The following is a 10967-nucleotide window of genomic DNA, read 5'->3' as shown; positions in this document are numbered from 1 at the left end:
GCAAATTTCCTTTAACCCCTAAATATCAATAAGACAACACAATTTCCATTTTAGATTATTATTTTTATTTATTTTTCTTTCAATAATTTTTTTAAATTGCATTATATTTTATAATATATTTTGAATTAGATACTTTGAATTCAACTTAAAGCAAGCCCTCATTCTAAAATGCCATCCGCTGCTGAGTGGATTTTAACTATTTTGCCTCAGATAATAAAACCTTGTCCATATATAGTGACTATGTAAACACATCTTTGTCTTCACAACATGAGGAGGAACATGAGGAATAGTTGATTCATGCTGTTGTATAGACTCTTTCTCTGTCTGCCTCAGCAGGAATCAGTTCACATAATCTACCTGATGCTGATTATTAAATTACCTAATTTGTACTTAAGACTTCTTTTTGATTAAACTGACCTCATTCCTGTCTTAGTTAACATCTAATGTAATGATGTCATTTTGCTCATTACATAATGATTTGATTATAATTAAAGACAAATAAACTTTCATGAGTCTTGTTTTGTAAATCCTTTTTCTGTGCAATACTGTTTTCCCAGGAAGGTAATCTGTGTCCTCAAAGAAAATTTTGTATGGACCTTAAAAGGGATGTAGAAATGGACCAGTGATACAGTTTCTTGTTTTAGAAGACAGTTGATGTATTTATTTACTTTAAACTGACATGTTTTACTAGTAACATTAGTACCTAAGACAATTAAAATGATGACATTGTTTATTCCTGCCTGTAGCAGAGCACATCAGAGCTTCTCCTGGTGGTTTTATACCAAATGCATCACACAAAGCAGTTTGTAGAAGGAGCTTTAAAGAAAATGAAGAACAGTATGTAATCTTAGACAGCTCACATGCTCCATAAAACAATAAAGAAACTAATGTACTACTTGGTTTACCTGGACTTGGCATAGCTAATTTGATTTTGGTTTTTTTCTGCAGTTACAGCTAAAAATCCTCCTCAGCCTTTAGGGTAGTGAAGATTATGATAAAAATCTTCACTGCAAAATGGGGGAAAAAGAAGACCAAAATTCATATCAGGTTGCACATTTTCCTACCTGTTAAAAGGGTGTTTTTTCTCTACTGTTGCCCGCCACCCTGTGCCTTTTCAGAAAGACGAGATTCCATGCAGTCTGTTGGTTTCTTGATTTAGGTAATTATTTCAATGTTTTCTAACGAAAGGTTGAGATAACATTTAATAATATAGTAATAATTTGGTCAAAACTTGACTGAGAGCTGGGATAACAGACACTGCTTTTGGAGAGTTTTGGAGATGGCTCCGGCAGGTTTACTTCCATGAACGTCTAATAAGATTCATTAATTTGCTTCACCAAACGGTTAGAGTAGGCAGTTAAAGGGATCATCTGTGTTTGTATCAGTGGTGGAGCTATAATCACATCATCCTGTCACCCCTGCCCTACAGTAACTTCCTGGTTAAGCAGGCAATTGAACTCAAACTCCACCCCAATACCTTCAAGGGCATCCTTAACCTCACATCTCCATATCTGTCTGACCTCCTTCACATCATCACCCTAGTTCACTTCCTCAGCTCCTCCTTCAATCCACCTGATTGTTGTTGCTATGAAGTGTCTTTTGGGGTCTTGAAATATGCTTATAAATTAAATTTCTTATTATTATTACTATTATTTTTGTCTTGTGTATTGTTTGTTTCAATTTGATTACAACTGGACACCAATTAATTAAATTAAATTAAATTGGACTGTATCTGTGAAATTGCCTTGAAATTACTTTGTTGTGAATTGACACTCTACAAATAAAGCTAAACTGAATTAAATATTGAAATCAGTCACCAGTCTTTTAGCAATTATGCAAAAGGAAACTACATTACAAACTATATCATAGACTATGCAAAACGCCAAAACAAAATAAGGAAAAACTTCATTCTCTAAAGAAATTAAAGGTGTGGAGGGAGAAATTTGCTATATGTACTTAACCCCTGACACAATAAATAAATAACCACTAATAAAAGTGCATCTTTGGTTCACATCCCCCCAATTAAAGCTTTGTGATTATTTTTTAAGCTGAGAAGAAAATGAATGTTGGCACCCTTTGTTGAGAGCTCTTGTGCTTTGGGATGCATTGATGCATAGCTTGTTAGCATGTAGTCTGCTGTGTCAAGGTGCACATGCTGCAAAGATTTCTTAAGAATTTATCCGACTAATATTCCAAGTGGGTCTAAAATAATAAAGCGCTGGAACAAGATGAAAAAAAATAACATTTAACTTTGAAGATGCACCAAAGTACATATCAAGAATAGAAGAGATCCAAACGATTCAAAGAAATAACGACGTGTACTGCTTCCAAAACACATGAATTCAAACCCCCTCCTAAAAATGGAAACAAGTACATATATTAAATCAAATCTCTGAGTTACTTAACACATGCAATGTTTTTGGTGGCTTTGCTACAAGAGCTTTAGGGTTATTCTCACACTAGTCCTCCCTGAGACTTGCGTTTGCAACACAAATAGCAACAGTTATAATCAGTCGCTGAGCTAAAAGATTTTATACATGGCGGGCCAAAGGGTGGGCAAGATTTTATCAGGGAAGCCTTTTACTAAGAACAGAAACTGTTGTGTTCCTCTCTCACAGACACTTATACACTGCACTGAATACTGTGGTCACATTACAGAGATAAAACATACATGTTGGGAGCTCTTTGCAAAAAAGTTAGAAAAATCTCCTTTTCTCTTTATTCTTATATATTTAAATGCAAAGAAGTCTGATAACAGGCTATATTCCTCCATATTTCCATGCGGTAGCTACTTTAAAATCATCTAACAGCCTTACTATCTTGTTTTAAATGGCTCAGTTAGCTTTAGCTCAGTCATCGCTAAGTAATTTATTTTGAGATACTGTTTGAGCATCTTTATAGTTTATTTCCTGCTCCAATGTGAAATCTTGCCTAACTGAGTTTATGTGTAATCCTAAATTCACTCACTGAAAAGTAAATATGACAAGGCTAACATTAGCTTAGTAGCCTTACAGAACAAAATCTCTTTGAGAAATGTACAGCCAAATTGTAATATTTATAAAGGATGACTAATTAGGAGACCACTTTAAAATTTACTTTAAATTGATGTAGTGATACTGGGGATCCAAGCTTGTCTGGAAATGTGTTTTAAACCTCCTCCAGTGATCTGTTGTTCACCTGATGTGGCATCAAATTTCAGAGGGGGTCAGTGCCACCCTGGCCACATCTCTAGCTCTGCCCCTGGTTATATAGTTATTATAAGTATTTAGTGCCTCTGCCAAATGTGTGTGTGGACACATTCAGCAAATCTCCAAATAGCAGCATTGTGGCACATTATGGTTTTAAATTGTGCGATGCATCGAACATCTGGACTGGTGTGATGTGTAGCGTAGCATCTATGTAACATGATGGCTTACATATTAAGCTATCCTAATTATAACCCTAACTATCTATTCTTCCAATAACTCCTTTCTTCTTAAAAGCAGTAAATGTCAACGTGGGCTTCATTGTGAAACCGTAGCCCTTTGTGCTTTCACCATAGTAGCTCTTACCTGTTCTGTCATGAGATCTCAATGAGAGGGGTGCTCCAAGCAGTTTCTAACAGCACCTAAACTGTCTGCTTGAGTATGTCTTCATAAAGTCTGGGAGAGCAAAGGGTAAAAAATTAGGTAAAGGACACCTTACACATGTTAAGGACAGTGAATCAGGAATGTTGCACTGATCTTTACGCACTAATGGTTCTATTACATAAAGCATTTAAACATATTTAACGCCACAAATTAAAGAGCTATGATCAATGTGAAGCACACATTCAGAGCTGAGCTTATTCTGGTCCTTTCTGTTCTCGGTCTGTGCATCATCCTGCGTTTTTTACACTTTAGAGGAGCACATTGGAGGTGCACTTATAGAAGGTGTTGTTGTTGGGGTGTAATGTGTTGTTTGTCTTGCGGGTGAACTATTCATAGGTTTTTCCGACCGCTTGACCCTGATGCACCCTGAGGTTGGCTCACTCTCCGTTTGAATGCATCTGTTAAAATGAATAAGCGTGAACAGAAAACGAAGGGAAAGAGTGATGCAAGCTGACACGCTTTCCCAGGAGCCTCCAAGTCCCGATCAGGTCTGATCTGATTGAGCTAGAGTGGCACTTCAGTCAGAGGTTGTTTGCAACCAGCTGACTCTTCAGGGTGAGGACTTCACGTTTTCACTTTACTTTATGTCGAAGGACAGTATCTGTGATGAAACTGGTTGAAACAGCTTGGACGTGAGTAGGTGTTAGGTTTGTTCTGTATCAGTGGGGGTGGAGAGCTGGCCAAGTATTCCCACACAGTCATGCATAGCCATGAAATCCATTAAATATATTTTACCTTTTGTTCTCAAAGGTTAGATGCGCCAATACTAGCAAAGAGCTCTGCAAAATATCTTAAATGTACATATGCTTCTGTTTTGAGAGCATGTGTGGTAGAGTTTGTGTGTATGTCTGTGGAGTTTAGCTGGAGGCAGTTTTTGGCTCAAGCTTGCCTGCATAACATCAGATGCCTCCTAAAGAACATGTTTAAAGTTGCTTTGCACGGACTGAAAGTATTTAATTTGTCACAGGCAGATGCATCATTATTATTTAAATCTTTTTAGATTTAAATACAAATTAGAGATTACAAACGTGCCCACCATCTTGGAACATGATTAAATGTGCAGTAAGCAATGTTAGAACAATAGTTGGTGCTTTTATATAAAAATCTTCCAAATTCTGTGTGTTTGCTGATGTTTAGTCTTCTAAGATTGCTTTTTCTGTTCTATTATTAATGAATGTTGTACTAATCAATTAGTGAAAGTCTCACATATTTCCATCACATTTCTGAAAATAGAGAGAAGTGGGGGAAAGATGACCATGAGCAACCCTTTTGTGTTTCCATCGACAGGTAAAGGATTCAGGGCAAATGTTTAACCCTTAAAATATCTTGTTCCAGACCAATTTACAGTTTTGATAAAAGATTGCAGTTTTCTAATCTTTCTTTGCTGTGCAGCTACAAATATGTTTTATAATACTGGTGATTTAGACTTGTTTAAAAATTAAATTAAATTAAATTAAATTAAATTAAATTAAATTAAATTAAATTAAATTAAATTAAATTAAATTAAATTAATCCCACCTCTGGTTAGAGATAATTACACATTTAATGTTCTTACTTTGTAAAGTTAGTCTAGTTCACTTCCTTAGCAATGTGTCACTGCTGCCATCTGCTGTATCCTGCAGCCAAACACAGATAATCATACCACACCCTCAGTGCTATTGTATCCCATCCTAATAGTGCCCCATCCTGTGCTATTGTAAAAAAAAAAAAAAAAAAAAAAAAAGACATTTGAAATCTGATTTTAGACTTAAAAATTTGTGCAGATCAGGGGCATCTCTAGCTTTTGAGGACACCCTGGGCTTAGCCCGGGGAGCTTGATATATATATATATATATATATATATATATATATATATATATATATATATATATATATATATATATACAGGAGTATTACAAAAGTGCTTCAGTAGCAGCAGTACTGTGTTTTTTCCTAAAACCTGATTGCAAATTTAAAAGAAGATAAAATTTCTTTAAGTTGATCACACACAAGAGATTCAATCATTTTTGACAAAATGCACTGATTTGATATTGACCTGTAGTTGGTTAAAACTGCCGCCGGATGGCCTCCTTTTAAAAGAGAAACAACAAAAGCTGACTTCCAAACTGATGGAATTTCTTTACTTTCAATCGAAAGGTTAAAAAGTATTGTAAGAGGCTGTGCAACAAAATCAGCAGCCATTTAAAAAAATAAAGCTCCATCAAATCTGGTCCAGGAGGTTTTCTGTGATTTAAACATTTGAAGGCCTTATGCACTCGCTGCACAGTAAAAGGTACAAAATGAAAACATGTGAGGGTTTATACAGGGAGTCGTTGAGGCAGCTCCTATAGAGTCAAAGAACCAGATGCCACAAAATGCTTGTAAAGTTATCTTTCTTTAGCTGAGCTAAATAACTATTATCAATGTCCATGACTGATTCAGACATGTCTGCTACTAGCTCCTCCTTTGACTGTAACTAATCTTCGCTACCCTCTACAAAATAATGAAATCAAAAAACAGAAAACAAGTCAAGCTGATAATATTACAATGTTGTAATATAATACAAATTTTTTTAAACCAACATCTTCCAGCACAATGAATGCATTAACCTTTCTTGGCTATAGAGCCGTCATTCAGAAATGGGAGGAGTACTATGGAATACAAAGGAGGTACATGAGATAAATAAAACACCAGGTAATGAAAACTTTGAGTAATTAATAATAATTTTTAAAAAATGACATGAAAGAACAAAATAATATTTCCTAGAAAGCATTGAAGTTGGAAGTTGAAGTATTTCCCATTTTTTTCTTAACAAGGGGTTTGCCTTGATCTGGTCCAGGATACAAGACTGGAAAAAAAATATTCCAAAAGGGGTAAAGTACTGAAAAAGAACCGCTGCTATTGAGCATGAGCAATCATGATTCAAGATATGATAACTTCACATGTTTTTGTTAAAATTTGGACTTTAATGTGCAGCCTTCATTTGTGTTGAGATGTTGCAGTTCAGTTGCATTAATGCTAACTAAGGATAACTAATGATAACTAATTCTAACTAAGGATAACTAAGGTTAGCAGCTTAGGTAGCACTAGCATACCTAAACAAAAATGCTGTATAAGTCAGAATGATTGTTGGCTATTGAAAACACTTCCAAACCCTGATTATAAGACAACCCCCAATTTCCATAACTAATCTTCAGAAAAAGACTATGAGTGTTTCCCCTCAAATTTAACTATTTTGATCTGATTTCTTTGTAATAGCAAGTCATAGCAGAAGTCCTTTAAGTCTCAATTGCTCAATAAACGGTTTATACTGAGTTCTTTTCTTAAAAACTAAACAGTGTGTTGTTATTTATCTGATATGCACTTAGACTGTATAGGATATACATGACATATGTCACAGCTGATCTCTCTGTCGCTCTCTCGGAGTTTCCCCCAAGATGCGCGCACACACTGGCACCTGCGCGCGTGTAACATAATCTAATGTCTTGTGTAGCGACCTGCTTGTGTCAAACAAACAATACACATATCTGGGACAATACTGTGTATCTTAACCTTTACTTTTCTTCTAAAACAGCTAAGGAGTTGTAACTGCTTTATTTTAGACTTTCTGTCCATTTTGCTAGTGTAACATAGGTAAATGGGTTCAGGTTAAATCCTGCTAAATGGGGAAAACAATGCCACCTGCTGTTGTAAAATGTACCTGCATCCCTTAGCATAATAGTGACAGCAAGGAACTATGGGTAATCCTCAAAGTAGAGGATTCTCATGAGGTGGGGTGCAGATGAATGTTCGTGGACAATATTATTATAAACTCACTGAAAAGTGCATTGAAGTGAAGTTGGCTTCCTTTTAGTTTTATATTATGTGTTTCAGAGTAATTTCGCCATGGTTTTGTTAAGTAATGACTTGAGTTTTGAATGTTTTATTGCTGGTGAAAAATTTGGGTTAGGCTAGCTAACATTAACATGTGCCACGTTTCCAGAGTGAGCATGTGCTGTTGTCTGCGGGAGGTAACATTCTTCTCTGTCTTTTACTGATGCAGGTATGTTACAATATGAAGTTTACAGATTGTTTTAAGATGAAATGTTCCTGTGGTTATTTATTCGACTTGTATTTTGAAGTTGATAAATGTTTTAAAATGAAAAATGCTGGGAATAAGGGTAACAGTTCAGTGATAAAATTGATAGAGATTTTATAATATTTTTTGTTTATAATTCTAGTAATTCTGGTAAGCTGAAAGAAACAGCGTAATTAATTTAATTGTATTTTATTTCATTTATATGACATCAGATCCACTATACGATCACTCCATGTATTGTACAGTTAAGTACTGTAAATGTTTTTTGTGAACTATGGGTAATCCTAAAAGTAGCGGAGGATTCCCATGAGAGTGAGCATGTGCTGTTGTCTGCGCGAGGTGACATTCCTCTCTGTCTTTTACTGATGCAGAATAAACCTGATGTTACCCAGACATGGCCAGCTCCAAGAGAGTTAATCACATAATCAGAGAAGACATCACACATCTTTCACACTAGCTCTATGCTGGTTTGCTAGCTCTGGTTTGCCGCGTTCCGACTGCTGTTGCTGCTCTCTCCTCTGCACATGCGCACACAGAGCCCCATGGTTATCGGCTGTGGGTTTGTGGCGCTATAGAAGCAACGTACTGTAATCTGATACCCAGATACGTAATTTGACGTTAGTGACAGGGCTAATCAGACCCTCCAACCCACAGTCCAGCCCTGCTCAGCCCAGCGTTGCTCTGGATGTGAGCGTGTGTGTGTGTGTGTAACCTGTGGCTGTTGAGAAATAACGGAGCGGAGCGGCTGGAAGAGAGGGTGGCAGTTAAGTTTAACAGCATCTATATACAGTGACTTACATTGGTCTTTGCTGCCGGGGCTAGACTCAAAAGACCCGGGGCTAAAGCCCCGGGAAAATCGGCTGACGACGCCACTGGTGCCAGAGCAGCTTCCACATCTGTGAAGCATCTTGAGTGCTCCAAACTATTAGAAGTAATTTGCATTATGAGCCAGCAGAGGGCGCTCTGCCATCACATCCAATACATGCGCTGGTAACCTGCTGGCATAAACAAACATTTGCTGTGTTTCTGTGAACCGGAGGAACAAGTGACCAAATATATGCTGAAATGACTGCTCGCTGTGTGTCACTGTCCATCAAGACCTTTTGGTTGCTGAATGCCTTGATTCTAAAAGATGAGCAAAGATCTTTGAAATGAAGACTTCTGTGGATTTGTCCGTTACATTATCCACAATGGAGGGATGGATATTAACTAACACTATCTGGTATGTGAGGCAGCTGAAGTTGTCGTTGCTAAGGCAGATTAAGAAATTTGGGGATGAAGAAGCCAGGAAAGGACGGATCTTTTTCTGAAACCAATTCCTGATGAAGTCTTCACTCTGAAGTTGTGCTTGGCTGAAGTTGGCCAGTCTCATTTCTACCAGAGCCTCAAGAGCTGTTGCCAAGGATGGACTGCTGTTGTTGGGGCCTAGAATTGGAGGAAATTAGGATGGACATTGAATCAGCGCGGGATTACAATCAGTTTTGTGAAGCTGTGGGACTGGACTTACCATGGTGGCAAATGTATCAAGAGCCTGGTCCAGAGCAGCAGAAGCTTTATGGAAGAAAAGCTTCCAGACCTCAACTGGGTATGTCCTTTGGCTTTCCAGAGAGCATTTCAACAGTGAGGCCAAGTTTTCTTGTGCGAGGTGTGTAGCCTTGAGGGTGGGGAGGAAAAATTGAATAATTAAAAACGAAAAGAAAACTTTTCAGCAATTTTAGAGCTTTGCTTCGAGTTTGTGATGTAGCAAATGGGCAGTTGTTTTACAGGATTCAAAGATCACATGACATAGACCAGTGTTTCCCAGTCCAGGTCCTCAGGACCCCCTGCCCTGCATGTTTTAGATGTAAGCCTACTTTATCGCCTGAATTAAATGAATGGCTTGTTAACAGGCTGCAAAGAAATTAATGAGGAAATTCATTACTTTAAATCAGGTGTGTTGGAGCAGGAACATGTCTCAGACATGCAGGGCAGGGGGTCGGAGGACCTGGATTGGGAAACACTGACATAAACTTACCAAGGTACAGGCATGTTCAATGATGGTAAGATTGCATTGGGCTGTAGTGGAATTGTCGTCCACCAGTTTCTGCTGGAGTTGGGATCTGAAAGAAACAACAATAAAAGACATCCATGTGATTATGGTTACACTGCGTAAAACAAGTGGCAACCTCAGCACCTGGTGAAGCTGTGTTATACCCACCTATTGATATCAGCACAGATCAGGTCCTCTGTGAAAGGTGAAATTTTGGCTATTAGATATTGGTTCTTAACAATGGGGCTGTGTGATAATAGTGGAAAGAAATAATATTTATCAAGCTTACCATCAACAGTTGTCTCCTTGCACTGAAGTCAAACGGAAACAAAATGTGTTAGTCTAGTGGATAAGGCTACGTGATTTGTAACACCTTAATATGGTCACTGTTAAAGTTAGTATGCATACTGGTGTCTTAAAAAATTTAATTAAATGATGTGTAATCCATACAATATGCTTATAGAAAAGAATTCACCTTGAAAGAATCTGGTACTGAGCAACCTGTTTCAGAAAAAAAAAATTAACTTATCAATGTGGTAGCATTGGGCTTTTTTGAAAACGTTTATCAGAAAAACGTTTTTGACACGTACATGTGAATGTGTTTTTGAGTGAATCCATGCTTGATCTGACACCCATGGAAAGGTCCAGTGGCAGAAATTCCAAACTTTCCTCAAGACCAATGAGTCTAGAGAGGAAAAAACAGCCATTTTGTGACATTTTTAAGCAGTTTGACATCATACTGACTAAAAAAATCTAGTAGTTCTCTGGATAAATGTGTCTTACATAGCTTCATAGGATGCACAGCTGATGTTACTGGGGATCACCCATAAGCTGTATGGCTGGAGGCTTGCTATCACAGGAAGCAAGTAGAACTGGAACCATAGCTGAATCTATTTTTCAGAAAACCAAAGAAGTTCCACAACATTTGGGATGTGCTGGTTCCTCTGTTGTTGTGTCTATCTGCTGCTTGTGTTTTTTTTTTTTTTTTTTTTAATTAATTAATTAATTAATTTTTTCATACAGGAGGCCTTTTGACTCTGTATACATACAAGGATACACATATTTATCAATAAAGCTTTTTTTGGCAGCATGTGTGTGTAGGTCACGTGACTAAAAAGCTATTGAAGTTTGAAATATTCAAAAATTAATAAAAAATAGTATGAGATGAAAAAAATGCACAAAGAAATGTTAAATAGTTAAAATTGTTTTGACATTTATATTTCATGTAGTTGAGGAGATATTGTTTTTCAAA

The 10967-nt window shown here is 37.0% G+C and overlaps 1 protein-coding gene and 1 long non-coding RNA gene across 2 annotated transcripts in view; one reads left to right on the top strand and one right to left on the bottom strand.

The window, feature by feature from the left end:
- The window catches only part of LOC121645547 (von Willebrand factor A domain-containing protein 5A-like), a 3485-nt gene extending 2331 nt beyond the window's left edge, over nucleotides 1-1154 (top strand). The window contains exon 7 of the mRNA XM_041994037.1: nucleotides 1119-1154. Coding sequence (XP_041849971.1) covers nucleotides 1119-1154 — 36 coding nt within the window. The remainder of the gene's footprint in view (nucleotides 1-1118) is intronic.
- Nucleotides 1155-9878: 8724 nt separating this feature from the next.
- LOC121646240 lies at nucleotides 9879-10216 on the bottom strand. The gene is made up of 3 exons (XR_006011593.1): nucleotides 10191-10216; nucleotides 10005-10026; nucleotides 9879-9911 (listed from the first exon to the last, which is right to left on the bottom strand). It is a non-coding gene; the product is annotated as an uncharacterized LOC121646240 (long non-coding RNA).
- Between the last annotated feature and the right edge of the window lie 751 nt (nucleotides 10217-10967).

The sequence above is a fragment of the Melanotaenia boesemani genome, chromosome 9 (genome assembly GCF_017639745.1).
Source record: "Melanotaenia boesemani isolate fMelBoe1 chromosome 9, fMelBoe1.pri, whole genome shotgun sequence".
Taxonomy (NCBI): Eukaryota; Metazoa; Chordata; class Actinopteri; order Atheriniformes; family Melanotaeniidae; genus Melanotaenia; species Melanotaenia boesemani.
This window is presented reverse-complemented; position numbering and strand designations above follow the sequence as displayed.